At 42.0% G+C, this 27,548-nt stretch overlaps 1 protein-coding gene across 1 annotated transcript in view; it reads right to left on the bottom strand.

Annotated features, from left to right (window-relative positions):
• Positions 1-8,997: 8,997 nt before the first annotated feature.
• plcd3b (phospholipase C, delta 3b) overlaps positions 8,998-27,548 on the bottom strand; it is a 53,151-nt gene continuing 34,600 nt past the window's right edge. The window contains exons 4-15 of the mRNA XM_038991549.1: positions 25,499-25,628; positions 24,721-24,946; positions 24,274-24,475; positions 23,903-24,047; positions 23,348-23,500; positions 21,086-21,226; positions 20,617-20,770; positions 19,527-19,643; positions 16,960-17,138; positions 16,564-16,699; positions 12,314-12,463; positions 8,998-12,223 (exon numbers count right to left, since the gene is read on the bottom strand). Of these exons, the coding sequence (XP_038847477.1) occupies positions 12,021-12,223; positions 12,314-12,463; positions 16,564-16,699; positions 16,960-17,138; positions 19,527-19,643; positions 20,617-20,770; positions 21,086-21,226; positions 23,348-23,500; positions 23,903-24,047; positions 24,274-24,475; positions 24,721-24,946; positions 25,499-25,628 (1,936 nt within the window). The 3' untranslated portion in view covers positions 8,998-12,020. The remainder of the gene's footprint in view (positions 12,224-12,313; positions 12,464-16,563; positions 16,700-16,959; positions 17,139-19,526; positions 19,644-20,616; positions 20,771-21,085; positions 21,227-23,347; positions 23,501-23,902; positions 24,048-24,273; positions 24,476-24,720; positions 24,947-25,498; positions 25,629-27,548) is intronic.

The following is a 27,548-nucleotide window of genomic DNA, read 5'->3' as shown; positions in this document are numbered from 1 at the left end:
ATAGAGCGACACATCTCATTCGCATAGAGTTGATCAGGCTGTTGATTGTGGCCTGTGGAATGTTGTCCACTCCTCTTCAATGGCTGTGCGAAGTTACTGGATATTGGGGGGAACTGGAACACACTGTCGTACGTGTCCCTTCCGTGTTAGTTTTTTTGTTTAAAGTGTTTTAAAGTTGCAATCCACCTCAATCAACCAAGTTTTTAGTGGTATTACATGAGATAGATAATAACGAGGCAAATAGCAGTACTTTGGCTGTTAGTTTTAATCATTTTTTTTGTGAAACGTACCAAACAAACTGTTGACCTAACCCTCAATCAGTGGTGGAAAAAGTAACCAATGGTCATACTTGAGTAAAAGTATAGATACCTTAATAGAAAGTTACTCAAGTAAAAGTGAACGTTGGTCAGTAAAATACTACTTGAGTAAAGGTGTAAGAGTATTTGGCTTTAAATATACTTAAGTTTCAAAAGTAAATGTAATTGCAAAAAAATACTAAAGTATCAAAAGTGAAAGTATAAATTATTTAAAATTCCTACTATTTAGCAAATCAGACGGCACAATTGTCTTGTTTTAAAAATTTCCGGATAGCCAGGGTCACACTCCAGACATTATTTACAAGAGATGCATTTGTGTTTCGTGAGTCCATCAGACCAGAGACAGTAGGGATGACCACTGCTTGATAAGTGTGTTAATTTGACTATTTTCCTGTCCTGCTAAGCATTCAAAATGTAATGAGTACTTTTGGTTGTCAGGGAAAATGTATGGAGTAAAAAGTACAATATTTTCTTTAGGAATGTAGTAAAGTAAAAATTGTCAAAAATATAAATAGTAAAGTACAGACCCCAAAAAACTACTTAAGTAGTACTTTAAAGTACTTTGACTTAAGTACTTTACACCACTGTCCTCAATGGATACAGCGAGCTGCAACCGCAGATGTCATAATCTCCGACCCTTTGCTGAAAGTTTACACTACAATGGAATACCACAATCAATACAATCAACATACTGATTGGCAGTAGAGGAAGAATTCAGAATCGGATTTTAAAAAACAACCCTTCAGAACACCTATTCCATCTATTATGCATGGCAATGTACAAAGCATAAGGAATAAGACTGAGGAGCTACGGGCTTGTATCCAATACCTCTCAGAGTACCGACAATCCTGCCTGATCTGTCTATCGGAGACCTGGCTTACGGAACAGGATCCCGACTCCGTTGTGGAGTTGGAGGCCTACACAATCATTAGAATGGACCGAAACGTCAACTCCGGTAAGAGAAAAGGTGCAGGAGTTTCTGCGTTCATCAATGAGAAATACTGCAATCCTGCCCATATTACAACTAAGCACCAGGTCTGTACTAAAGACATTAAACTACGGCCATACTACCTGCCATGGGAATTAAATCAGGCCAGACAATTCATTGTTTACACTGCCCCCTCCGGCACCCAAATAGCTGCCGACTTGATCCATGACCTTGTATCCCAGGCTTAAACAGAGTCACGAAGCGGTAAAGCTGACCATGGGAGACTTTATCATGTGCAGTCTATCTGGACATTTACCATCATACCAGCAATGTGTTATATGTCCTACCCGAAATGAAGTCTGTCTGGACCTTTGTTATGGTAACATCGCAGGTGTGCATTCTTCCAAGGCACTACCCAATCTCAGGGATTCGGATTTTAATAACATGGTTCAGCTCATCCCAGTCTACAAACCACGACTGCAGCGAGAGAAGGCTAAAAAGGTGGAGATTAAAAGCTGGACTCCTGAAGCTACTCAAGCCCTCCAGGACTGTTTAGAGTCCACTGACTGGGCGGCCTTGACAGACAGAGCCCATGACCTGGAGGAGGCAGCGGATACTGTCTCTGAGTACATCCGTTTCTGTGAAGATCTCGTTATTCCCAAAAATAAATCGTGGGTAAATTGGGAGCTCCTCAACCAGAAAAAACAAGTCTTTAAATTAGGTGCCAGTAAAGAGGAAAGGAAAAATATGCAGAGGAGACTCAAAAGCAAAATGAAGGAGTGCAAGGCAGCATACAAAGACAAATTAGAAAACCTTTTTAAGGACAATGACAGTAGGAAAGCCTGGCAAGGGCTACAAACCATCACAGGCTACAAACAAAACAGACATTGTATGACTGATGAAAATGACCTTGTTTTTGCAAATGATTTGAACAGTTTCTATTGTAGGTTTATGTGTGATTTTACATCGCAGCAGAAAGTGGCCCTGGATAGTATAGACAGCATACCAGCTGTTGATATACAGATCTCTGTGAATGATGTCAAGCAATACTTTCAATGTGTCAACCCACGAAAATCATATGGTCCAGACAGCGTCAGCAGCCAGGCACTTCAGGCATGCGCTGACCAGCTCGCAATACCATTCCAGAACCTGTTCCAGCTGTGACTGGACAGTGGGATAATTCCAGACGTATGGAATAAGTCGCTGAATGTCCCAGTACCTAAAAACAACAGGCCAAAAGAAAATAACGATTTCCGCCCTGTAGCCCTGACATCTGTACCTATGATCACTTAGAACAGGCAGTACGAACACTTAGAACAGGCAGTACGAACACTTAGAACAGGCAGATAGCCTAGTGAAAATGTTATTCGTTGACTTCAGTAGCACGTTTAACACCATCCAACCCTACTTAATGGTGTATAAGCTGGTGAATTTGGGTGTCAACTCTCTACTGATAAAGTGGAGTAATAGTTCCCTTGTGAACCGTACTCAACAAGTAAAGTTTAACTCCGCCATCTCTACATCAAGAACGGTGAATATGGGAGACCCACAAGGTTGTGTACTTTCACCAATACTGTACACACTGTACACAAACGATTGACAAGCCTCTGAAAATGATTTAAATACGCAGATGACACCACTGTTGTGGGTTTCCTCCACCTAGACCAAGCCTCCTTCAGGGTTTAGACAGAGGAACTGCCAAATTCATCCAGTGGTGCGCAGATAACTTTCTTGAAATTAACGGTAAGAAAACAAAAGAGATGGAAATTAATTTTAGAAGGAACAAAACTGCACTACCCCCTACGAAGATCAATGGGGAATCAGTCGATAGAGTGACCACATAAATACCTGGGAATCAAAATAGACAATAAACTGAAATTCAGTGACTGTGCCCTTGCAAAGACAAAGAAATTGCAACAGAATATTTCTTTACGCAAACTGAATCATTTTAATGTCGACTGCCATATCCTACAAATGTTCTATAAATCTGTGGGCTGTCCTTTGGTCTGATATGCATGTTTGGAAACATGCAAGACCAAGTCAAGCTTAGATCAAGAATCAGCCACCAACCCGTTGTAACAGCTTTCTTCTGTGGACAAAGGAGAGGACCAAAGCGCAGCGTGGTTAGTGTTCATCACGTTTAATAAAGAACATAAACACTACAAATACAAAACAACAAATGTGAAAAACCGAAACAGTTCTGTCTGGTGCAGACACACGAAGACAGAAGACAACCACCCACAAAACCCAAGACCAAACAGGCTACCTAAATATGGTTCCCAATCAGAGACAATGACTAACACCTGCCTCTGATTGAGAACCATATCAGGCCAAACATAGAAACGGGAAAACTAGACACACAACATAGAATGCCCACTCAGCTCACGTCCTGACCAACACTAAAACAAAGAAAACACAAAAGAACTATGGTCAGAACGTGACACCTGTACACAAAACTCATCCACCAAACTTGAAAGCATTTTACCGGACAGAACCCATCCCCTTCCCCTTAAATCTCAGTCACAGCAGCAGCCGGAAGAGGGGAAAGAGACTTATTCAAAGGATGATCAAAACAGATAGATATGGGGACTTTTATTCCAACAGCCATTAGGCTGTACAATGGATAGTTTGTTGGTCCCTTGAGTATACAGCATATTGCACTGTTACTGTGAATGAGTAGGCTCCAGCACTTTCAATACGTTTCTGTGTTTTCATGTTTTATGTACTGTCTTTTTAAACACATTACCAAATGAATTTCCCCCTGGTGGAATAATAAAGTTGATCTGAATCTGATCCAGAGCATACCAAACATACTCAATGGGTGAAATGTCTGGTAAGTATGCAGGCCATGAAAGATCAGTGACATTTTCACCTTTCAGGAATAGTGTACAGATCCTTGCGACATGGGGCTGTGCATTGTCATGCTGAAACATTAAGTGATGCCGGCGGATGAATGGCACGTCAATGGCCTCAGGATCTTGTCACTGTATCTCTGTGCATTCAAATTGCCATCAATAAAATGCAATTCTGTTCTTTGTCCGTAGCTTATGCATGCCCATACCATAACCCCACCACCACCATGGGGCACTCTGTTCACAACATTGACATCTGCAAACCGCTCGCCCACACGATGCCATACACACTGTTTGTCTTCTGCCTTCAGTTGAAACCGGGATTCTTCGGTGAAGAGCACACTTCTCCAGCATGCCAGTGGCCATCGAAGGTGAGCAATTGCTCACTGATGTCGGCTACGACGCCGAACTCCAGTCAGGTTTCTGGGATCTTTTATTTCAGCTCATAAAATATGGAACCAACACTTTACATGTTGCGTTTATATTTTTGTTCAGTGTAATTACCAAGTAACATTCTGAAGCTTAATTCGAAACCGAATGACCTTGATTGACTCCACTTTCGTATTGTCTTCCCTCACATTTCTACATGAACAAGTATATATTTAGCTAGAACATTATTTTCCCTGAGGGAATTTCACTTGTCGTGTATGAAGTTCATACCTAGGCCTACATATGAACAATATAGAGCAATATGAATGAACTAAGATGGCGCCGATAGAGATGGCAGTTTCGCTTCTAGTCCTTAGGAAACTGTGCAGTATTTTTTTATGTATTATTTCTTACACTGTTAGCCCAGAAAACCTTAAGTGTTATTACATACAGCCGGGAAGAACTATTGGATATCAGAGAAACTTCAACTTAACAGCACAACCAGCACAATGACCAGGAATACAACTTTCCCAATGCGGATCCTTTGTCTGCACCTCCCAGGGCATTTGAACTGATTCCAGAGGCCGACCCAAAACAACGCCTCCGGAGCAGAGGGTGCCGGAGCGGTCTTCTAGTGAGGCTTCGGATGCGTGCACACCACCCACCGCTTCCGAGTACATTACCCGCTAATGTCCAGTTCCTAGTTAACAAAGTTTACGAAATCAGGGCAAGAGTTGCTATCCAATATCCGGGATTGTAACATATTCTGTTTCACAGGAACATGGCTAGCATGGGACATGTTGTCGGAGTCAGTACAGCCAGCGGGATTTTCAGTGCACAGGAATAAACATCTCTCCGGTAAAAAGAAGGGCGGGGGTGTATGTTTCATGATTAATGACTCATGGTGTAATTGTAACAACATACAGGAACTCAAGTCCTTTTGTTCACCTGACCTAGAATTCCTCACAATCAAATGCCGACCATATTATCTCCCAAGAGAACTCTCCTTGGTTATTGTCACAGCCGTGTATAACCTGAAACCGTGGATTGATGGCAGCATACGCACAAAACTGAAAGCAGGTACCACTTCATTTATTCATGACAAGGCAACTGGGAATATGGCCGAATATAAACAGTGTAGTTATTCCCTCCGGAAGGCAATCAAACAAGCAAAGTGTCAGTATAGAGACAAAGTGGAGTCGCAATTCAACGGCTCAAACACAAGACGTATGTGGCAGGGTCTACAGACAATCACGGATTACAAAAATAAAACCAGCCCCCTCGCGGACATCAACGTCTTACTTCCAGACAAATTAAACAACTTCTTTGCGTGCTTTGAAGACAATACAGTGCCACCAATGCGGCCCGTAACCAAAGACTGTGGGCTCTCCTTCTCCGTGGCCGACGTGAGTAAAACATTTAAACGTGTTAACCCTCACAAGGCTGCCGGCCCAGACGGCATCCTTAGCCGCGTCCTCACAGCATGCACAGACCAGCTGGCAGATAGGATCACCACTTCATTTTAAGAATGTGAAATGTCAGAATAATCTCAAGGTATTGGAGTGGCTTTGTGATGGCCACTCCAATACCTTGACTTTGTTGTCCTTAAGCCATTTTGCCACAACTTTGGAAGTATGCTTGGGGTCACATCCATTTGGAAGACCCATTTGCAACCAAGCTTTAACTTCCTGACTTATGTCTTGAGATGTTTCTTCAATATATCCACATAATTTTCCTGCCTCATGATGCCATCGATTTTGTGAAGTGCACCAGTCCCTCCTGCAGCAAAGCATCGCCACAACATGATGCTGCCACCCCCGTGCTTCACAGTTGTGATGGTGTTCTTCGGCTTGCAAGCCTCCCCCTTTTTCCTCCAAACATAACGATGGTCATTATGGCCAAACAGTTCTATTTTTGTTTCATCAGACCAGAGTACATTTGTCCAAAAAGTACGATCTTTGTCCCCATGTGCAGTTGCAAACCGTAGTCCGGCTTTTTTATGGCGGTTTTGGAGCAGTGGCTTTTTCCTTGCTGGGCGGCCTTTCAGGTCATGTGGATATAGGACTCGTTTTTACTGTGGATATAGATACTTTTGTACCTGTTTCCTCCAGCATCTTCACAAGGTCCTTTGCTGTTGTTCTGGGATTCATTTGCACTTTTCGCACCAAAGTACGTTCATCTCTAGGAGACAGAACGCGTCTCTTCCTGAGCTGTATGACGGCTGTGTGGTCCCATGGTGTTTATACTTGCGGACTATTGTTTGTACAGATGAACGTGGTACCTTCAGGCGTTTGGAAATTGGTCCCAAGGATGAACCAGACTTGTCTTGGCTGATTTCTTTTGATTTTCCCATTATGTCAAGCAAAGAGGCACTGAGTTTGAAGGTAGGCCTTGAAATACATCCACAGGTACACCTCCAATTGACTCAAATGATGTCAATCAGCCTAACAGAAGTTTCGAAAGCCATGACATAATTTTCTGGAATTTTCCAAGCTGATTAAAGGCACAGTCAACTTAGTGTATGTCAACTTCTGACCCACTGGAATTGTGGTACAGTGAATTATAAGTGAAATAATCTGTCTGTGAACAATTGTTGGAAAAATTACTAGTGTCATGCACAAAGTAGATGTCCTAACCGACTTGCCAAAACTATAGTTTGTTAACAAGACATTTGTGGAGTGGTTGAAAAACGAGTTTTAATGACTCCAACCTAAGAGTATGTAAACTTCCGACTTCAACTGTATATACTGTATCCTACACTATCTATTCTATACCATCTATTGCACCCTAGCCGCTCAGTCACTCCTCATCCATATATTTTATATTTATATATTCTTATCCCATTCCTTTACTAGATTGTGTGTATAAGGTTTTGTTGTGGAATTGTTAGATTTTACCTGTTAGATACTGCTGCACTGTCGGATCTACAAGCATGATTTCGCTACACTCGCAATAACATCTGCTAACCATGTGTATGTGACCAATAAAATGTGATTTGATTTGAATTTGATTTGAATGATGCAGCAACGGTCAGCTTATCAGCAGTGTGACTTTACAGCGTGACCTGTTGGGTAGAGACAAGAGTAGCACATACAGTACATTCAGTGACGTCTCTAGCCCGTGTGGGGGCCAAAGCAAGATTAGGTATAGGCCCCAAAAGGGCCCCTTCTGCATATCGGGGGGCCCCCTCTGCATCTAGGCCCCCTCTGCTTATCGGGGACCCCAGAGCACTGCTGACATGGGCTAATTGAGTGACTGTCAGTGACTGACATAACTTGTGCTGATGCACAAACAAATTTCTAATTTGCACCTTGTGTATTCCTCTTTTCTAACTCTCAACCACAGGAGGTTGGTGTCACCTTAACTGGGGAGGACGGGCCGGGCCGTGGCACTGGCTGGAGCGGAATCAGTGGAATGGTATCACATACATCGAACACATATGGTTTCCATGTGTTGATGCCATTTCATTTACTCTGTTCCAGCCATTAATATGAGCCGTCCTCCCTTCAGCAGCCTCCACTGCTCTCAACAGTAAGTTGAGACGCTGACTGAGTTCCTTTTTGGAGCTCTGGGGCCACCTAGCAGCCGTGAGGCCCTACACACAGCGCATAGTCTGCTTATAAGTATAGCACTAGTATAGCATCATCTAATTTTCAAGAACATCTACAGTAACCTACAACGCCTTTTACAGTAAATAAATGCATGGTAATGCATACCGGTGTATGAGGAATAAGATCCTGTATCTAATATGCTATTATCAAATCTTTCAAAAATGTGCTGTATGAACTTCGTTTTTATAAGAAACATTCATGTGTTGAAAATTCCAAATTGTTCGCATAGTCAACTTATACACAGCACTGACACACACACTTACCCCACCAGACATGTCACCAGGGGTCTTTTAAGAGTCCCCAAATCGAGAACAAATTCAATAGAACAAATAGTATTATATAGAGCCATTATTGCATGGAACTCCCTTCCATCAAAGATTGCTCAAGTGAACAGCAAACCTGGTTTAAAAAACATAAAGCAACACCTCACTGGACAACGCCTCTCCCCTACTTGACCTAGATATTGTGTGTATGTACATTTACATTACATTTAAGTCATTTAGCAGATGCTCTTATCCAGAGCGACTTACAAATTGGAAAGTTCATACATATTCATCCTGGTCCCCCCGTGGGAATTGAACCCACAACCCTGGCGTTGCAAGCGCCATGCTCTACCAACTGAGCCACACGGAACCGTGTGGTACAGTTGGTGTACTGATACATACTGATACATATGTAGGCCACATTTGAAATGTTTTACATTGATGTAGTTCTGTCCTTGAGCTGTTTTTGTCTATTAATGTTCTGTATCATTTAATGTTTCATGTCTTGTGTGGACCCCAGGAAGAGTAGCTGCTGCTATCGCAACAGCTCATGGGGATCCTAATAAAATACCATTGCCAAGTATGTCCACACTTTGTAGGATACATTACACCACTTTTCATTTATTTTAGTTTTTAATTGATTCAGTTATTACAGCCAGAAATAAATACTGTAAACATTGCATTAACGCAAATTCTTTTAACTCAAACTTTTTTATCAGTATATTTTTGTTGTTGTTGCATAGCACCAGATTCTGACAGTGTTGTGAATCCAACATGCCCCCGGGGTGAAGTTTTCCCTTGGTACAGATCTAGGATCTGCTTCCCCTCCCCCAATCCTAACCTTAACCATTAGTGAGGGAAATGTAAAACTGACACAAGAGCACCTGGGTCACCCGGCCTACACCATCTAACATCCTGGTCAGTGTACCAATCGAGTCACACGACGTAAATAAATCTTCTATGATAGGAAATCTTAAATAAGCAGAATTCAATAACTGCAAGCGTTAAAGTTAAGAAATGAAAGTTCTGAAATGTACAAGAGTAAAAAACACTATGAAAGAGGTCATTAAAAAGAACAACCTACAATAAACATACGCATTGCAGCAGGAAGTAGGGGTGCTGAGCATGCTGCAGCACCCCCTGAATTTTTTTGGGGGGAAAAAGTAGTGCACTGGGCCTTTAATAATCCTATATTAGCAGACCTGTATTACATGCAGAAACGCTGATAATGGAAGATGGATGACACAGTTTTTAAAAAGATATGCCATACAATACAGAAGAATGAAAGAGAAAAGGCATTTAGAAGTGTATTTTGGACGATAACATGTCATATAATAGAACTGAATAGAGCAAAAATACAATAGAACTAAAGGATAAACCTAACATACGCAACACATTTGAACTGTAATTTCCCAGTCAGTTTTGTGAATTGAACCGTTACCCTCCTCCTCCACCTCATTATCATCATCATTATCATCCAAAACTCCATCTCCTTCAGTAACATTTCTTTTTAAAAATCACATTTTGTGTGAACACTTAGGTCCATGTCGTTGAAACCTGAAAGTGGAAACCTGAAAGTGTCCTCGAGTTAAAACAATACTTTTCATTGCCTTGGAAAATCACTGTACAAAATAAATAAGCTATAGCCAAAATATGTGCAATAAATACCATATATAATAGCGTGACATGGGTGTTTGTATTTTGCACAACAATTACAGTATACATTTTTCTCATTATCTTTGCTACAGAAGGACATTTTCACAACTTCACTTCGGTCTTTTACACAAACATCACATCTCTCTTTGAATCCATACAATACCATTGAGGCGTAGACCAGGGCCCGTATTCATAAAGCATCTCAGAGTGCTGATCTAGGACCAGGTCCCCCCTGTCCATCAAATCTTATTCATTAGGATCTAAAAGACAAGACTGATCATAGATCAGCATTCCTACTCTGAGACACAATGTAAACTATTACAAAAACATATTCCTTAAAAAGCATTCTAAAATGGATGTTATTGGTTTACATTACAGCAAATATGTATAAAAATGGTCTATTAAATAATTCTACAACAAAACTAATCTGGGTAATAAACAAGAAGATTGTTGTTAAAACCCTTCTTTCAAAGATGACATGATATACATTATGGACAATAGATAATGTATTTAAAATCATTGAAATCACTTTAAAACATTTAAAAAGGCTAGAGTCTCAAACTAACCTCACTTCTTGTCCCAAGTTGAAGATTGTCATCTTTAGTATCAATAACATCTTTCTACAGTACACCTGGCTGTCTCAATACTCTAAAATGACTTACTTTTCTCCTTTCCTTTACCCTTCTCATTCATCTCCTTTCCTTAATCACTGATAGGCGGATGGACTCAAATCAATGGCACTCGTGTGAGTTTCCGGCTTTCCTTAGCTAACGAGGCATGCTATTCCTCTCGACAACCCAGACGCACAGCTGCCAGAGGGTAACAATTCTAAAAACAATCTTCTGTGCTTGAACAAGTTAGATTTGTCAAACGATGCACTTTGCTGTTCTTCAAGTGCCATGGTCTGGGTCGTCAGAAAAATTATAAAGTTCCACATTAGCTACAAGGCTTTCAGGAAAGGTACACTTCATTTGACATGTCCAGCCTGAACGGTCATCATGGACATAAGGACACAGGATAAGAAACGACTTACAACTATTGAGACACAGCCTATTGAACTTGAACTTCACTTGAACAGGGATGTCATAAAACAAAAACTTGAAAACATCATGGACCTGGTTACTCTTTAAACATTTTTTCTTCTTAGACCAATCTGAAATGCTACAAACATATTGTAAATATCTTTCATATCTTCAAAACGTGCTACAAAAAGGCAACAGATCTACTATAGTGCATATTCTAGTATTGCTACAATAACTATATCTATCTACAACTAGATAACTAAAGTAAATTATGAAAATGAGAAATATAAAATCTAACTTCTATATGGTTACATCTCTAAAGATGTCTCGGCTCGGGAAACTGATAAATCCTTTGATGAATTATAGCCATAAATCGTGACAGAATTGAATCTAGGGACGGTATAGAGTGATCTTCTCTGTAAGGAACAAATACGTTACACCCTTGTAAGCATGTGATTCTTTAAAAATACTGGTGAATAATAATTTATTATAACAGTCCTTTTTATATGCTTCAAATATGCAAAGTTCTGTTTGGACGGTTTACCTGTTGTGGAGGGATGTACCATTGACCCAATACCCTGGCTGGCTATTGGTTGGTAACTCTTTTTGTGTTTGGTCCAATCATCACACAAAACAGACAGCCAGAGATCCTGGTCCAGTAGTTTCACAGAATACTGGAGATCGAAGTTCATTACCTTCATTACTATAGATATGCTGTTAGATAATGAATGGTATACAGTAGGACATCCACACTGTTGATGGTCTAGACAGTTTTCACTTGGGCCCACTACTTAGATCACTCAAGTTGGGAGGAACCAAGAACAGTGGTTCGTTTTCATGTTCTCTTTAAAAAATAATACTGTGAGTGAAGCAGAGGCAGAATTAACTCAATTGAAATGGGAATGGACTGCAACCATGTTTACTGCACCATACAAAAAAGAGTAGAGGACAGAATGAGTTTCATCTTAACCCTGGGTTACTTGGTGAAGCCGGAGGAAAGACTTAATGCTTCTTGGCTGGTGATTTGGCTTGGGACGTGGTCGGAGATATGGCTGGTGATATGGCTACGATCTTGGTTGGGGACGGAGATTTGGCTGAGGCCTTGGAGGGGCTACTGTGGCAGGGGGTGACCTTAACGTGGATGAACAGAGAAGTGGGTGACAGGCTGGAACCATCGACCTTCAGCAGGTGGACATGACGGTAACCTGGGGGCGAGAAGGCAGAGGTGAAAGGTCAGACAAACTGATTATTGGCTATAGTCTAAACAGTAAGATACGTTATTTTGACACACACACCTGTGCGGAGGCTGGTGAAGGGCAGGGTGAACTGTCCCAGGAAGTCGTTTCTGGAGGTGAAGTCGTGGTCCTCCACCATGAAGCGCACCAGAGCCAGCTCAGGGACATGCAGAGTGAAGTTGAAGGTACAGTCCCACCGAGGGTTAAACCCTGACAAACCATAGGAAAGGGGGAGAGCGAAGGGTTCAATGCAGAATTATTTTTGTGTATCTTCTATTCGTACATCAGGTTTGGGCTCAATTCTATTTCAATTGGAATTTCAGTTTATTCAGTAAATTGAAATGTAGTTGATAACGTAGGTTCAATCAGTAAGGCTGGCCTGAATGGATAGCTCACTACTTCTTTCAGTAAGCACAATACAATTCACACTGCTTCCTCTTCTACTGCATGTGCATAGCGGGAATGTCCATGTAACTGCCAAAAATAAAGGAAACACCAAAATAGGGCATTGGGCCTCCATGAGCCAGAACAGCTTCAATGCACCTTGGCATAGGTTCTACAAGTGCCTGGAACTCTATTGGAGGGATGCAACACCATTCTTCCATGAGAAATTCCATAATTTGGTGTTTTGTTGATGGTGGTGGAAAACACTGTCTCAGGTGCCGCTCTAGAATCTCACATAAGTGTTTAATTGAGTTGAGATCTGGTGGCTGAGACGGCCATGGCATATGGTTTACATTGTTTTCATGCTCATCAAACCATTGAGTGACCACTCGTGCCCTGTGGATGGGGGCATTGTCATCCTATCGGGGCAGAGCCATGGTAACCAAAGTAATGTCCAAAATAATGCCCTACCTAGCATTTTATAAATTACCCTAAGCATGATGGGATGTTAATTGCTTAATTAACTCAGGAACAACACCTGTGTGGAAGCACCTGCTTTCAATATACATGGTTTCCCTCATTTACTCAAGTGTTTCCATTATTTTGGCAGTTACCTGTGTACAAAATATTAGGGACACTGTCCTAATATTGAGTTGCACCCCGTTCCCCTCAGCCTCAATTCATTGGGGCATGGATTCTACAAGTTGTCGAAATCATTCCAAAGGGATACTGGCCCATGTTGACTCCAATGCTTCCCACAGTTGTGTCAAGTTGGCTGGATATCCTTTGGGTGGTGGACCATTCTTGATGCACACGGGAAACTGTTGAGCATTAAAAACCCAGCAGCTATGCAGCTCTTGACACTCAAACCGGTGCGCCTGGCACCTACTACCATACCCCGCTCAAAGGCACTTAAATCTGTCTTGCCCATTCACCCTCTGAATGGCACACATACACAATCCATGTCTCAATTATCTTAAGGCTTAAAAATCCTTCTTTAACACGTCCCCTCCCCTTCATCTACACTGATCGAAGTGGATATCACAAGTGACATCAATAAGGAATCATAGCAGTCTATGTCATGAAAATAGTTAGTGTTTACAAACACTATTATCATCAGCATAGTCTCTACTCTCCTCTCCTCATTAGCATGTCTCTCCTCCTCTTTTCTATTAGCCACGTGCGGAATGTCATTCAACTATTTACCTTATAGCATATGAGCACGGAACAATAATTGCACATTCCTCACGCTTGCTGTTTAACCTATGGGCACACTCTTGCAATTATCATCTTCTCTCTCTCAACCAATGGGCATACATCTTGCAATTCTCACCTTCTCTCTCTCAACCAATGGGCATACATCTTGGGATGTATGTATATGTCAAACTTGCCCATGTTCTCTTACAGTTCATTGGAACTCCTTACTCCCAGAAATGATCAAATGTATTCGATTTTTTTTTTTTTTTTTTGTTAGGACAAACAAATAAATGGATTAATAACATTTCCTAAATGAAAACTTTGCTGTTCTACAGGTGGTGTCGGGGAAAGTAAAGAGAAATGGAGTAGGACCTAGGGCTGTTACGATGAATGTATTACCGCCAGTCACGAGTCATGACGGCAGTCAAATTCCACAAATAGTCACGGTAATTAGGCTTCTTTAAGCTCTGATGCGGCTGATGATCATTAGTAGCCTGTCAAACTTGCTAACTGGCTGGTACTCAGCACTCCATTGTCCCTCTAATCACGCTGACATCAATGCAAATCAGAAATCAAATTTCACACATATTATTTCATATATTTGTAAATCAAGAATAGTCTGATGGGTGACAATATTATCACTTGTGAATGATGCCCAGCTTAAGGAGGCTTAAGGCAGTTTAAGGCAGCCCAGCTTAAGGCAATAAACCGCAATGCCTTTTTCAAATCATAGTCGAACACCTCATGTAGCCCAGCCCATTGACCTACACTACCGTTCAAAAGTTTGGGGTCACTTAGAAATGTCCTTGTTTTTGAACATTCTAAAAAAAAAAAATCCATTAAATTAACATCAAATTGATCAGAAATACAGTGTAGACATTGTTAATGTTGTAAATGACTATTGTAGCTGGAAACGGCAGATTTTTTATGGAATATCTACATAGGTGTACAGAGGCCCATTATCAGCAACCATCACTCCTGTGTTCCAATGGCACGTTGTGTTAGCTAATCCAAGTTGATCATTTTAAAAGGCTAATTGATCATTAGAAAACCCTTTTGCATCCCTAATGCCTCTGATCTGGCAGATTAATTAACTTTTTAGGGATAGGGGGCAGCATTTTCACTTTGGATGAATAGCGTGCACAGAGTGAACTGCCTCCTACTCTGTCCCAGATGCTAATATATGCATATTATTATTACTATTGGATAGAAAACACTCTGAAGTTTCTAAAACTATTTGAATGATGTCTGTGAGTATAACATAACTCATATGGCAGGCAAAAACCAGAGAAAAAATCCAAACAGGAAGTGGGAATTCTGAGGCTGGTCGATTTTCAACTCATTGCCTATTGAAATCCCAGTGGGATATGGATCTGTTTGCACTTCCTACGGCTTCCACTAGATGTCAACAGTCTGTAGAATGTTGAATGAAGCTTCTACTGTGATGTTGAGCCGTATGGGAGCTGTTTGAGTCAGTAATCTGGCAGAAAGCCAGGTCCTGGTCACGCGCATTCCACATGATATCGACTTGCGTTCCATTACTTCTATAGACACAAAGGAATTCTCCGGTTGGAACGTTATTGAATATTTATGATAACAACATCCTAAAGATTGATTCTATACTTAGTTTAAGAAGTTTATTCGACCTGTAATATAACTTTTCGAAGTTTTCGTCCGAAGTTCGCCTGGACCTGCACGAGCGTTTGCATATGTGTACTAAACGTGCTAACAAAAGTAGCTACTTGGACATAAATAATGGACATTATCGAACAAAACAACAATTTATTGTGGAACTAGGATACCTGGGAGTGCATTCTGATGAAGATCATCAAAGGTAAGGGAATATTTATAATGTCATTTCGTATTTCTGTTGACTCCAACATGGCGGAGAAATGTTGTTTCTATCTGAGCGTAGTCTCAGATTATTGCATGGTGTGCTTTTTCCGTAAAGTTAAAAAAAAATCTAACACAGTGGTTGCATTAAGAACAAGTGTATCTTTAATTCTATGTAAAACATGTATCTTTCATCAACGTTTATGATGAGTATTTCTGTTATTTGAAGTGGCTCTGCAATTTCTCCGGATATTTTGGAGGCATTTCTGAACATGGCGCCAATGTAAACTGAGATTTTTGGATATAAATATGCACATTATCGAACAAAACATACATGTATTGTGTAACATGATGTCCTATGAGTGTCATCTGATGAAGATCATCAAAGGTTAGTGATTCATTTTATCTCTATTTCTGCTTTTTGTGACTCCTATCTTTGGCTGGGAAAATGGCTGTGTTTTTTGGACTTGGCGGTGATCTAACATAATCATATGTTGTGTTTTCGCTGTAAAGCATTTTTTAAATCGGACACGATGGGTAGATTAACAAGATGTTTATCTTTAATTTGCTGTATTGGACTTGTTAATGTGTGAAAGTTACATATTTCAAAAAAATATTTTTGAATTTCCCGCGCTGCCTTTTCAGCGGAATGTTGTCAGGGGTTCCGCTAGCGGAACGTGTGTCCTAGAAAGGTTAAGTACATTTAAAACCAAATACTTTTAGACTTTTACTCAAGTAGTATTTTACTGGGTGACATTCACTTTTACTTGAGTCATTTTCTATTAAGGTATCTTTACTTTTACTCAAGTATGACAATTGAGTACTTTTCCCACCACTGACAAAATGTGGAAAAAGTCAAGGGGTCTGAATACTTTCCGAATGCACTGTATATTTACCGTTGTTGTCCACGCGGGGGGTCATCTTCTTGTTGTTGTCGATGGGAACGCCATGGGTCTCCACCCACACCTGAGGGTCCACGATGGAGCTGGGTTTATCCCACTCTGGCTTGGGAAGCTGCTGGGCCGAGATCACCTGCATGGGATTGGTTATAATGGGATTGAGGAAAAACAGGAATGGGAAACATAGGAATGGGGAATTAAAGGATTGTGAGAAATAGCATTAGAGAAAAGTGAGGCATTGATTTTAATTCTATACATTGCATTTATTTTTTGCGATAGTCTGACCTTGTTACCTTCTCGATGTCCTCTTGGCGGATTGACAAAGTCGTATAGAATTTAGTTAAATTGGATTGATTTGGGGGGCTGTCGGGGCATCCAGGAACACTCACTTACCCGTACGGTGAGGAGGGTGGGGTCGTGTCCGGGTCCTCCCCCCGTGTTCTCGGGGTTGAAGTTGCAGTCGGGGCGGGTCATGAAGGAGGGCTTGAGGACGTATCCGCAAAGACCGTTGGGTAAAAAGCGCCCCCGGTTCAGGTCCATCTCTTCCCCTGCCGTCTGGTAGTTCAGCGCCACTGGAGAAACAAATATTTCAGTTACTTACTGTGAATTAGTGCGTTGATTTAAAGCCTAGACATTAGCCAGATCATCTGCCTGCCACAAGAGTGTTTTAGTGCATTACAGGACATACTGTAGGTCATTACTGGATAATCACTGTGGTTTAGAGTTACAGTGTATTGTGCTTTATTTATCTGTCTAAGTAATGAGAGAATTTATGTTGTCCATTAGAGTGTAATAGAATGCTGGAATATTGCTCTTGTTAGGATCTTATTTTTCAGAGTTAATAACTCACGGATACTAGAGAAGCTTTAACTTCTTATGGCTGAAGGGGCAGTATTGAGTAGCTTGGATGAAAGGTGCCCATTGTAAGCGGCCAGCTCCTCAGTCTCAGTTGCTAATATATGCATAGTATTATTAGTATTGGATAGAAACCACTCTAAAGTTTCTAAAACTGTTTGAATTAAGTCTGTGAGATTAACAGAACTCATATGGCAGGCAAAAACCTGAGAAGTTCCACTTCCTGTTTGTATTTTTTCTGGGTGTGCCATATTTTCAACCAAGCTCCTATTCAAAATACAGAGAGATATGGATGGGGGTTCACTTCCTACGGCTTCCACTAGATGTCAGCAGTCAATAGAACTAAGTCTGATGACTCTAATGTGAAGGGGGGTCGAAGGAGACAGAATTTAGTATGAGGTGCCATGAGGTGACCATGCATTCAACACGCGCGTTCACGTGAGAGGCAGCTCTGTTCCATCTCTCAATTGAAGTCGATTTAATTCTCCGGTTGGAACGTTATTCAAGATGTATGTTAACTACATTCTAAAGATTGATTCAGTACATCGTTTGCCATGTTTCTACTGACTGTAACGGAACGTTTTGACATTTCGTCACGTTATAGTGGTCGCGCTTTGAGACTTTGGTTAGGGTATTTGGTAAACAATTAGAAAGTAGCTAATTTGACATAAATAACGGACATGAACGAACAAATCAAGCATTTATTGTGGACCTGGGATTCCTAGGACTGCATTCGGATGAATTCATCAAAGGTAAGGAAACATTTATCATGTATTTTCGGGTTTCTGTTGAGTCCAACATGGTGGCTAATTTGGCTAATCATCTGAGCTCCGTCTCAGATTATTGCATGGTTTATATTTACGTAAAGTTTTTTTGCATTAAGGAGAGGTTTATCTATAATTCCATGTGTATAACTTGTATTATCATCTATATTTATGATGAGCATTTCTGTTGAAACGATGTGGCTATGCAAAGTCACTTGATGTTTTTGCAACTAATGAATCTAGTCGCCTCAATGTAAACTCAGATTTTTTTATATAAATATGAATTTAATCAAACAAAACATGCATGTATTGTGTAACATGAAGTCCTATGAGTGTCATCTGATGAAAATAATCGAAGGTTAGTGATTCATTTTATCTCTATTCTGGTTTTTGTGAAGCTATCTTTAGCTGGAAAAAATGGCTGTGATTATTGTGGTTTTGTGGTGACCTAACATAATCGTTTGTAGTGCTTTCGCTGAAAAGCCTATTTGAAATCGGACACTTTGGTGGGATTAACAACAAGATTACCTTTAAAATTATATAATACACATGAATGTCTGAGGAATTTTAATTATGAGATTTCTGTTTTTTGAATTTGGCGCCCTGCACTTCGACTGGCTGTTGTCATATCGGTCCCGTTAACGGGACTGCAGCCATATTAACCAAGTTTAATTCTACCCAAAGGTTCTGTACAGCTGTAATCAGACAGCAAAACATTTCTCTCCATTGGTTATATACATCCTACTTAAGACACGCCTTCTCTCCAATCCTTCTTATGGTTTAACAGGAAAAGAGTAACAAGATCCCAAACCCGTATTACTCCCTTCAGGTGACCTGTCCTCACCTCCTGACCTCAACCCCTCCATCTAATCCACAGATGTCCATCTGTCTTTCCTGTATCAACACGGTGCTCTGCTCCCGTCCCCCAACACACTCCAACACATTCCACAGCTATCTGTCCTTCTACAGAGACATAAAACCCAGTCTCTTTCATTTCCTGTCATTCATTTACTATCTCGATGATCAATGTTTAGCCGATTCCAACACTCTGTAATGGAGTGTACGGCACTGACCGGTGTAGCAACACACTATCTCCAACACAATACGGAATTCACAAATACTATCAAATCTGGCAACTAACATTGGACACCCACTGAGGAACAGTGTACCTGGTAAACACTGTTTCACATTTCTGAGATGGGCCATACTAACCATATTTCTTGAAAACACGCTATGAAAGTAGATATATGTTATATTTTGCTGTTTTTGGCGTTCTACTTTCATAGCGTATTGTAGGGAACATAATCTGGCAACTTCAGAGAGTGGTTACAATGTTCTGACCAATCTGGCAACCGCCGTTCCACATATCCTGGGGATCGTAGTTGGAGGACTGCAGGCGTTGTCCTGAGGGGTATATCCTGCTCAACTGATGGCTGTTGTGACGGACAAAATGTTTCCCTGCAGGAGGAGGAGAAAGAAGGAGGGCAAGGGTAGTTAAAACACTGGAAAAAGGGAAAAACAGAGAAGCCTATGTTTTTCCAGGTAGAGGTAGACCCTTCCTGTTTCAATCTGTTTTCTTCCATTTGGTGCCTAATGAACACAGCCCAGGTGTCTTGTCTTCTTAGTAAGGGGGAAGCTCACCTCATCCACCTCCAATGTTTAGCACCCACTTGGGTGATGCACGGCAACCAATTTGCACCAGACCGCACATCAGCTATCAGGTGGAGAGGTGAGGAGTGATATATGCCAATTAGGAATGAGGGGGATAATTAGGTGGCCAGGTTGGGCAATTAGCCAGGTCACCAGGGTTAACACCTTACAATAAGTGCCATGCAATTTTTAACAACCACAGAGAGTCAGGACACCCGTTTAACGTCCCATCCGAAAGACGCCAAACTATTCAAGGCGATGTCCCCACCACTGGGGCATTGGGATCTCCTTAGACCAGAGGGAAGAGTGCCCCCTACTGGCCCTCCAACACCACTTCGAGCTGCATCTGGTCTCCTATCCAGGGACTGACCAGGACTGACCCTCTAGGCTTCATAGGCAAGCCAGCAATGGGATGCAGGGTGGTATGCTGCTGGCTCGCGTGGGTGTGTGCGCAGGTGGGTCCGTGTGTATGTGTTTACATACAATGCTAACTAACAGAGAAGCCTGTTGATGTAATTGGCTAAGTGTGTAGAGTAGACTAATTGTACCCTTGAGCTTTTACTGAACTATTATCTTTTGGGAGCTATTAGGTTACTCTGTTAATTAGGATTGTATGTAAACACACACACACACGGACACACATTGGCAGATACGTACACACACACACACACACACACACACACACACACACACACACACACACACACACACACACACACACACACACACACACACACACACACACACAGCCCCCCCCCACACAAACACACACTCTACATACCTGATTCTTTGACGTATTTGAGGGCGTCGCTCTCGGAGAAGGAGGACATCTCTGTAGGGGGTTTCTTTGCTGCCTGGTCAAAGCCTTTAAAGGGAACACTGCGTGTGTACACCACCAGGTCTGACAGCTCTGGACTCAGCTTAGAGACACCCGGCTAAAGAGGTACACACACACACACACACACACACACACACACACACACACACACACACACACACACACACACACACACACACACACACACACACACACACACACACACACACACACACACACACACACACACACACACACACACACACAGGGTGGGGAAGAGGGAGTAGGAAGCAGAGAGAGAAAGGAAAGGCAAAGTTACTAGTACTACATGAGATCAAGAAAGCCGATACTATGCACAATCAGCAAATCAGCGGACTCAGCAAGAAAGACAGACAAAAGACGCACGCACACACACACACACACACACACACACCTTCTTCTCCTCCTTCTTTTTGCTCTCTGCATGGCTACACTCACACTCCTCCGAGGAGCTGAGGTCTGAAGAACTGGAGGAGCTCTCCAGCTCCACCACTCTCTCCTTCTTCCCCTTCACCAGGATCTTCCCTTTCAGCGCCTACATACACACATGTAAAAACAGATGGATAAAACGCACACACTTTGGCTATCCATGAACGCACATACGTATAGGCAGGTACAAGTGCACACACACACACACACACACACACACACACACACACACACACACACACACACACACACACACACACACACACACACACACACACACACACACAAACACACACACACACACACACACACACACACACACAAACACACCCATAAGCAGGCACACACTTACACACACTTGCACACACATTTTAAATACTTTATTTGAATCCACCAATCAAATTTACATTAAAAAAGGATCCAAATATTTCAAAGGTCCCTGTATGCATGGCACTGAAGGGTACAGAAAGCACCTCATTCATTCAGCTAGGCTGCCCACGACAGCTGAAACAGAGCAGTACCTAGCCAACTGATTTGCCCTAGTTTGTGTCAGACCCACAATCTGGAGGCCACGCACTGCAAGCCTGTGTACGTGGCCGAGACTGCCAAATATCAGCTGGCAAGCTGATATCGAGGCTGTCCAAGCATGTCACGTGAGGCTGTTATTTAAGAAGCTTGTCGGCAAAGGCCTGCTCCACGTAGCCGTCAAATGAGCAATCCACTTCCAAAATGGCCACCTCCCTCTGCCCTCCCCCCACAACAACATCTGGCGTATTTGGCACACAGGAAAACACATCATCATGTACATCAAACCAGCTTCCTCTTACACAATAATGTTTATGGATGTGTGCTGTTGGTGAGACTACCTGTCTCACTTTACTGGCTATCAGGTATTTTCTACAATGTAGAAAATAGTAAAAATAGATAAAAACCCTGGAATGAGCAGGTGTGTCCAAACTTTGGACAGGTACTGTATATGATATGGGTATTATTTGAACTAGCTAGCCAGCTAACTTAACGTTAGCTCCCTAGCTAACGAGCTTGAAACGAACCAAAACATTGTTTAGAAAGTTGCTTTTAGTTGCCTGGTTTGATAAATTGACATATACCAAACAAATTTCTAAACGGATGGGTTTATTGGCATCTAAAAACACCAGTTATGCTATTTTGGACCACTAAAGGCTGGTTTGTACTAAGTCTATCGACATGTCTATAAACAGTTGTCGCAGTGACATCATGAACATTCTATTGTCGTCTGACATCGAACTTGTCGTTTTCATTATGAGAAAGTATAAACACAAAAACGACGGGCTGCATGACATCAGCAGCCCAATAGAATGTTCATTATGTTACTGCAACAACTGTTTATAGACATGTTGATAGACTTAGTATAAACCAGCCTTTAGTCTTGACATCTTTGTTTGTTTAGTACACTACCATACTCACTCTGTTTAGCACATGGCCTCACATGTGAATCCTTCAAGAGATGGGTGGGGCCAAGGCTTAAGAGGGTGTGAACGATGCTGAATGGGTGTCAACAAAGAAGAGCTCTCCAGTAGGTGTACCAAAACATTCAAGGGCCATTTTCTCAAATGCCCGGTAAATTAAAATGTTGCCAGTCAAATGTCCTGCGCCACATTTTCCTAACGGAAAACCTGACACACACACACTCCTGATGTTGTAAGAAAGGAATGGCAGATGGGCCCACCCAAGCCATAGCAGAGTTCAATATTGTTATTATTCAATAAGCCATTGTTTACAAATGCTAGCTTTTCAATTGTGGACGACAGTTGCTAAAACTCAAAAACAGGAAGTGGTGAGGAATTTGAATCTGAAATGTACTACAAGTTGAAATCCTCACTATTGACTAAGAGCCAATGAGTCAGCATCTATTTTAAGAATAAATAATGAAATTCCATTCAAAGCACTCTCTCTAAGGAGCAGAGCAGAGAGGAGTGTGTGTGTCTGTTCTTGGCTGGAAGGAGGAGAGACAGAGACTAAGAGAGAGAGAGAGAGAAGAGATATTCTGGCAAATCTATTACGATATTTGTGAGGAAGAAAACACATCACTGTTTATGGCTGTAATGACAGCGATTGGGTCTCGAGCTTTGAACCAATCCTTTATGGGAGATCGCGTGTCAAAAAGTTTGAGAACCACTGCATTATAGAATAGTAGAGGTGTAGTGTAGAATAGGAATGTATAGTAGTAGTACAGTAGTAGTCCCACCTCTGGTGAGGGCAGGCTCTGGAGCTGCTGTTCATTGAGGGGCTTGGTGAGCAGCTTGTCCCCCAGGATGGAGCACAGGTGTCGGGCCATGACCGCCTGCTGCTCCACACTGCAGTGGTTCTCAAGGGACAGGATTAGAGGGTACGGAGACGCCTAGAAGATGAGAGGGCAACGGAAGAGAAGAAGGTGGAGGGGAGGGAAAGAGGGTGGAAAGTTAATACATCTTAATTCAGAAGAGATATTTTTGGTGCCAGAGTTTGGTCTAGTGGTAGTGTTGCCGACTCTCAACCACGCATCACCCTTGGCGATGGATCGAATTCTGTCTGGGCCACTTTCCTATCTGTCTAACCTAACCCTCTATATATATATACACACACAAAAAAAAGGCACACCCAGAGACAAATGTAATATTTGCTTCTCTCTATTCATAAACAAATACCAGTAGCTAGTAATCTTCCAAACTAGTCTAATGTAGGGGGTTAAAAACTACAAAATACAATACACAGTAATTAAAAATGAATGGCAATGGACTGCTAATGGAGTATTGGAGCTTACTTTGAAGGCGTACTCGGCGATGGTCTCGATGACCTCTGTGAAGGGCACTTTGGAGGTGAGTGTGTGACCGTGGTAGATGACCGGCTCCCCTTTGTCCCCATCCCAACAGTCTAACTCCACACAGCGACAGCCTTGGTTCAGAGCCCTGGGACAGAGGAAACACACGTTAACGCACACACACGTTAACATACATGCGATGTTAACTCAAACACACACAGTATACACACACAGACTTAAAACACATGTATAGAGTGTGTTTTGTAGTGCTCAATATAAGGTGATGTGGTGTTTGTGTGTTTATGTGTGTACGTCTATGCCTGCGAATGCGTGTGTGCATGCACGCATACATTTCTGTACATGTGTGTGTTCACCTGATATAAGCCTCCGTGCTGCTGTAGCCAGTAACCTGGTCACTGGTGAGGTAGGTGTTGTGTGAGGAGGAGATGAAGTAGTGGGCCAGAGATCTGGTCATGTCCTGGTACACCCTGGCGTGGTCCGGGTCAAACACATTGTTCTCCTTGGACAGCATGTACATGGTGAAACCATTGGGCGTCATGTACCCATTCTTCTGGGCTGTGCAGGGCATAGGCACATGGTTGGTATGGGAGTGATAGAAGAAAAAAAACATACCAAAATATACATTGTTTGCTTGTGTTAATGTACAGTAGGTAAAACAATTATTTAATTTGGATACATTTTGGGGACAATAAGGTGAGCTGAAGGTAGAAATAGTATGGAGGAAGTGAGAAAAGGGCTATATTCCAATCTAAAAAGACCCTAACTCCCTTAACTTTTGGCCATACAGCACGTAAGCGTACCCCACTCATTGAGCTCGTAGGTGAGGATCAGACTCTGAGCGTGGATCAGCGAGGAGTCCTCTCCCTGGTCTTTCAGGAAGTCCTTCAGGTCCACGGTGGAGAGCACACAGCCGTTAGCCGAGTAGCGGCTAAACACGGCGTCCAGGTCCGGCCGCCGTAACAGCTCCCTACAGAACACCTCGATTTCCCCGTGGTCCAGACGACCGTCACACGACCGGTCACACTTCTGATGGGAGGAGGGCGGGAATATTTCCAAAGGGATCAAGTCAATGGATGAACATGATCAAAGTTATTGTTTCACGGCAAGCTAATAAAATAGTCCCCTGGTCACAGTCATCATTTTCAACGTCATTTTAATGAGTCAATTGGACCTGCATGAATTGAATAAAAAAATATCAAACAAGCCATGGGATTGAATTTGGAACTACAGCTGAAACGTTACTGAAAAGCCACTGACTCCAACCATATATTAACTTTTTCAAAGTCTTGCCCTCTGAGTATGATGTATCAGTTGCAGACATACAGTATCATTTGAAATGAGCTATTTCCGGACAACAGGACAGAAACAAATATTTGAGAAGTAAGGACAATGCAGTGTGATGCTAATCTATATCCAATGTTTCCCCCACCATAGGCTAGGCGGGCTCCCCACCTAGCTTTAACTCCCTCCCTTTCTAAAAGAGTTTGGCTTCTTTGGCAATTTTGGTGCCAGTGAGCTTAGGTATTGTTATAGGGCTGGAAATGAATCTAGGGGAAATAATGTCTATGGTCTGATCACCTTAAAGAGGTTGCGCGCATACTCTTCATTTAGGTCAATGTTGATCATGGTGAGCAGCCCCTGGACCTCCTCGTAGCTCAGCTTCTCGTCATGGTTCAGGTCGGCCCGTTTCATATAGCCATGGATCCAGGTGACCACACGCAGTCAAGGACAACGGTGGACAGATTAAACTAGAGCACCCTCTCCACACGAAAGTCAAAATGGCTGCTTTCATCCAAGGATGTACTGCACATTGGTGGGTGGTGAATGGAGGGAGTTCAGCCCAATATGTCAAATGCTTTATTATGCAATAATGGGCATGACGCCTCTGAAAACATACTGTATATCCACATCGTTACCATTATCATCATCATCTAGGGTCTCTCTCTCGCTCTCTCTATCTCCATATATATAAACTCAGCAAAAAAAGAAACATCCCTTTGTTCAGGACCCTGTCTTTCAAAGATAATTCATAAAAATCCAAATAAATTCACAGATCTTCATTGTAAAGGGTTTAAACGCTGTGTCCCATGCTTGTTCAATGAACCATAAACAATTAATGAACATGCACCTGTGGAACGGTCGTTAAGACACTAACAACTAACAGACGGTAGGAAATTAAGGTCACAGTTATGAAAACTTAGGACACTAAAGACTCCTTTCTACTGACTCAGAAAAACACCAAAAGAAAGATGCCCAGGGTCCCTGCTCATCTGCGTGAACGTGCCTTAGGCATGCTGCAAGGAGGCATGAGATGTGTAGATGTGCAGATGTGGCCATGGCAATAAATTGCAATGTCCGTACTGTGAGACTCCTAAGACAGTGCTACAGGGAGACAGGACGGACAGCTGATCATCCTCGCAGTGGCAGACCACGTTAACACCTGCACAGGATCGGTAGATCCGAACATCACACCTGCGGGACAGGTACAGGATGGCAACAACAACTGCCTGAGTTACACCAGGAACGCACAATCCCTCCATCAGTGCTCAGACTGTCCGCAATAGGCTGAGAGAGGCTGGACTGAGGGCTTGTAGGCCTGTTGTAAGGCAGGTCCTCACCAGACATCACCGGCAACAACGTCGCCTATGGGCTAGAGGTAAATAAAAAATAAAAATGAATACAAAAAATAAAAAAATCGGCAAATCGCCGCCCAAAAATACCGAATTCCGATTGTTATGAAAACTTGAAATCGGCCCCGATTAATCGGCCATTCCGATTTCTCTAGTTTTCGTAGCAATCGGAAATTGGTATTTTTGGGCGCCGATTTGCCGTTTTTTTTTTTACACCTTTATTTAATCTTTATTTAACTAGGCAAGTCAGTTAAGAACAAATTCTTATTTTCAATGACGGCCTAGGAACGAGGTAGAACGACAGATTTTTCACCTTGTCAGCTCGGGGGATTCAATCTTGCAACCTTACAGTTAACTAGTCCAATGCTCTAACACTGATTACATCATAAAAAACAATCAATCAATGACTGTCATTGCTCCAATATGTACTTAACCATAAACATCAATGCCTTTCTTAAAATCAATACACAAGTATATATTTTTAAACCTGCATATTTAGCTAAAAGAAATCCAGGTTAGCAGGCAATATTAACCAGGTGAAATTGTGTCATTTCTCTTGCGTTCATTGCACGCAGAGTCAGGGTATATGCAACAGTTTGGGCCGCCTGGCTCTTGCCAGAATTGCCAGAATTTTACGTAATTATGACAACATTGAAGGTTGTGCAATGTAACAGGAATATTTAGACTCATGGATGCCACCCGTTAGATAAAATACGGAACGGAATAAACGTTTTGTTTTCGAGGTGATAGTTTCCGGATTAGTCAAAGGTATATGGTTTAGAGAGAAATAGTCAACGCGTTATAATTCCTGTAATAACTTGCGGCTGAACTTGACAGGGGTTCCTTCGTTATTTTACCGTTCATGTCTTCCATAGAGAATGTCTTGATCTACTTCAAATAAGGTCTGTGTTTCGTGCAGGCTTAAACTGCCTCGACGTTTTGATACCCGTGTAAATCTCACTAGGATAAGGTAACGTTTGTCAACATAAATCCACTCT

This window comes from Salvelinus namaycush, chromosome 4 (genome assembly GCF_016432855.1).
Source record: "Salvelinus namaycush isolate Seneca chromosome 4, SaNama_1.0, whole genome shotgun sequence".
NCBI classification, from domain to species: domain Eukaryota; kingdom Metazoa; phylum Chordata; class Actinopteri; order Salmoniformes; family Salmonidae; genus Salvelinus; species Salvelinus namaycush.
Note: the sequence above shows the minus strand (reverse complement) of the source record. Positions and strands in the feature narration are given on the sequence as shown.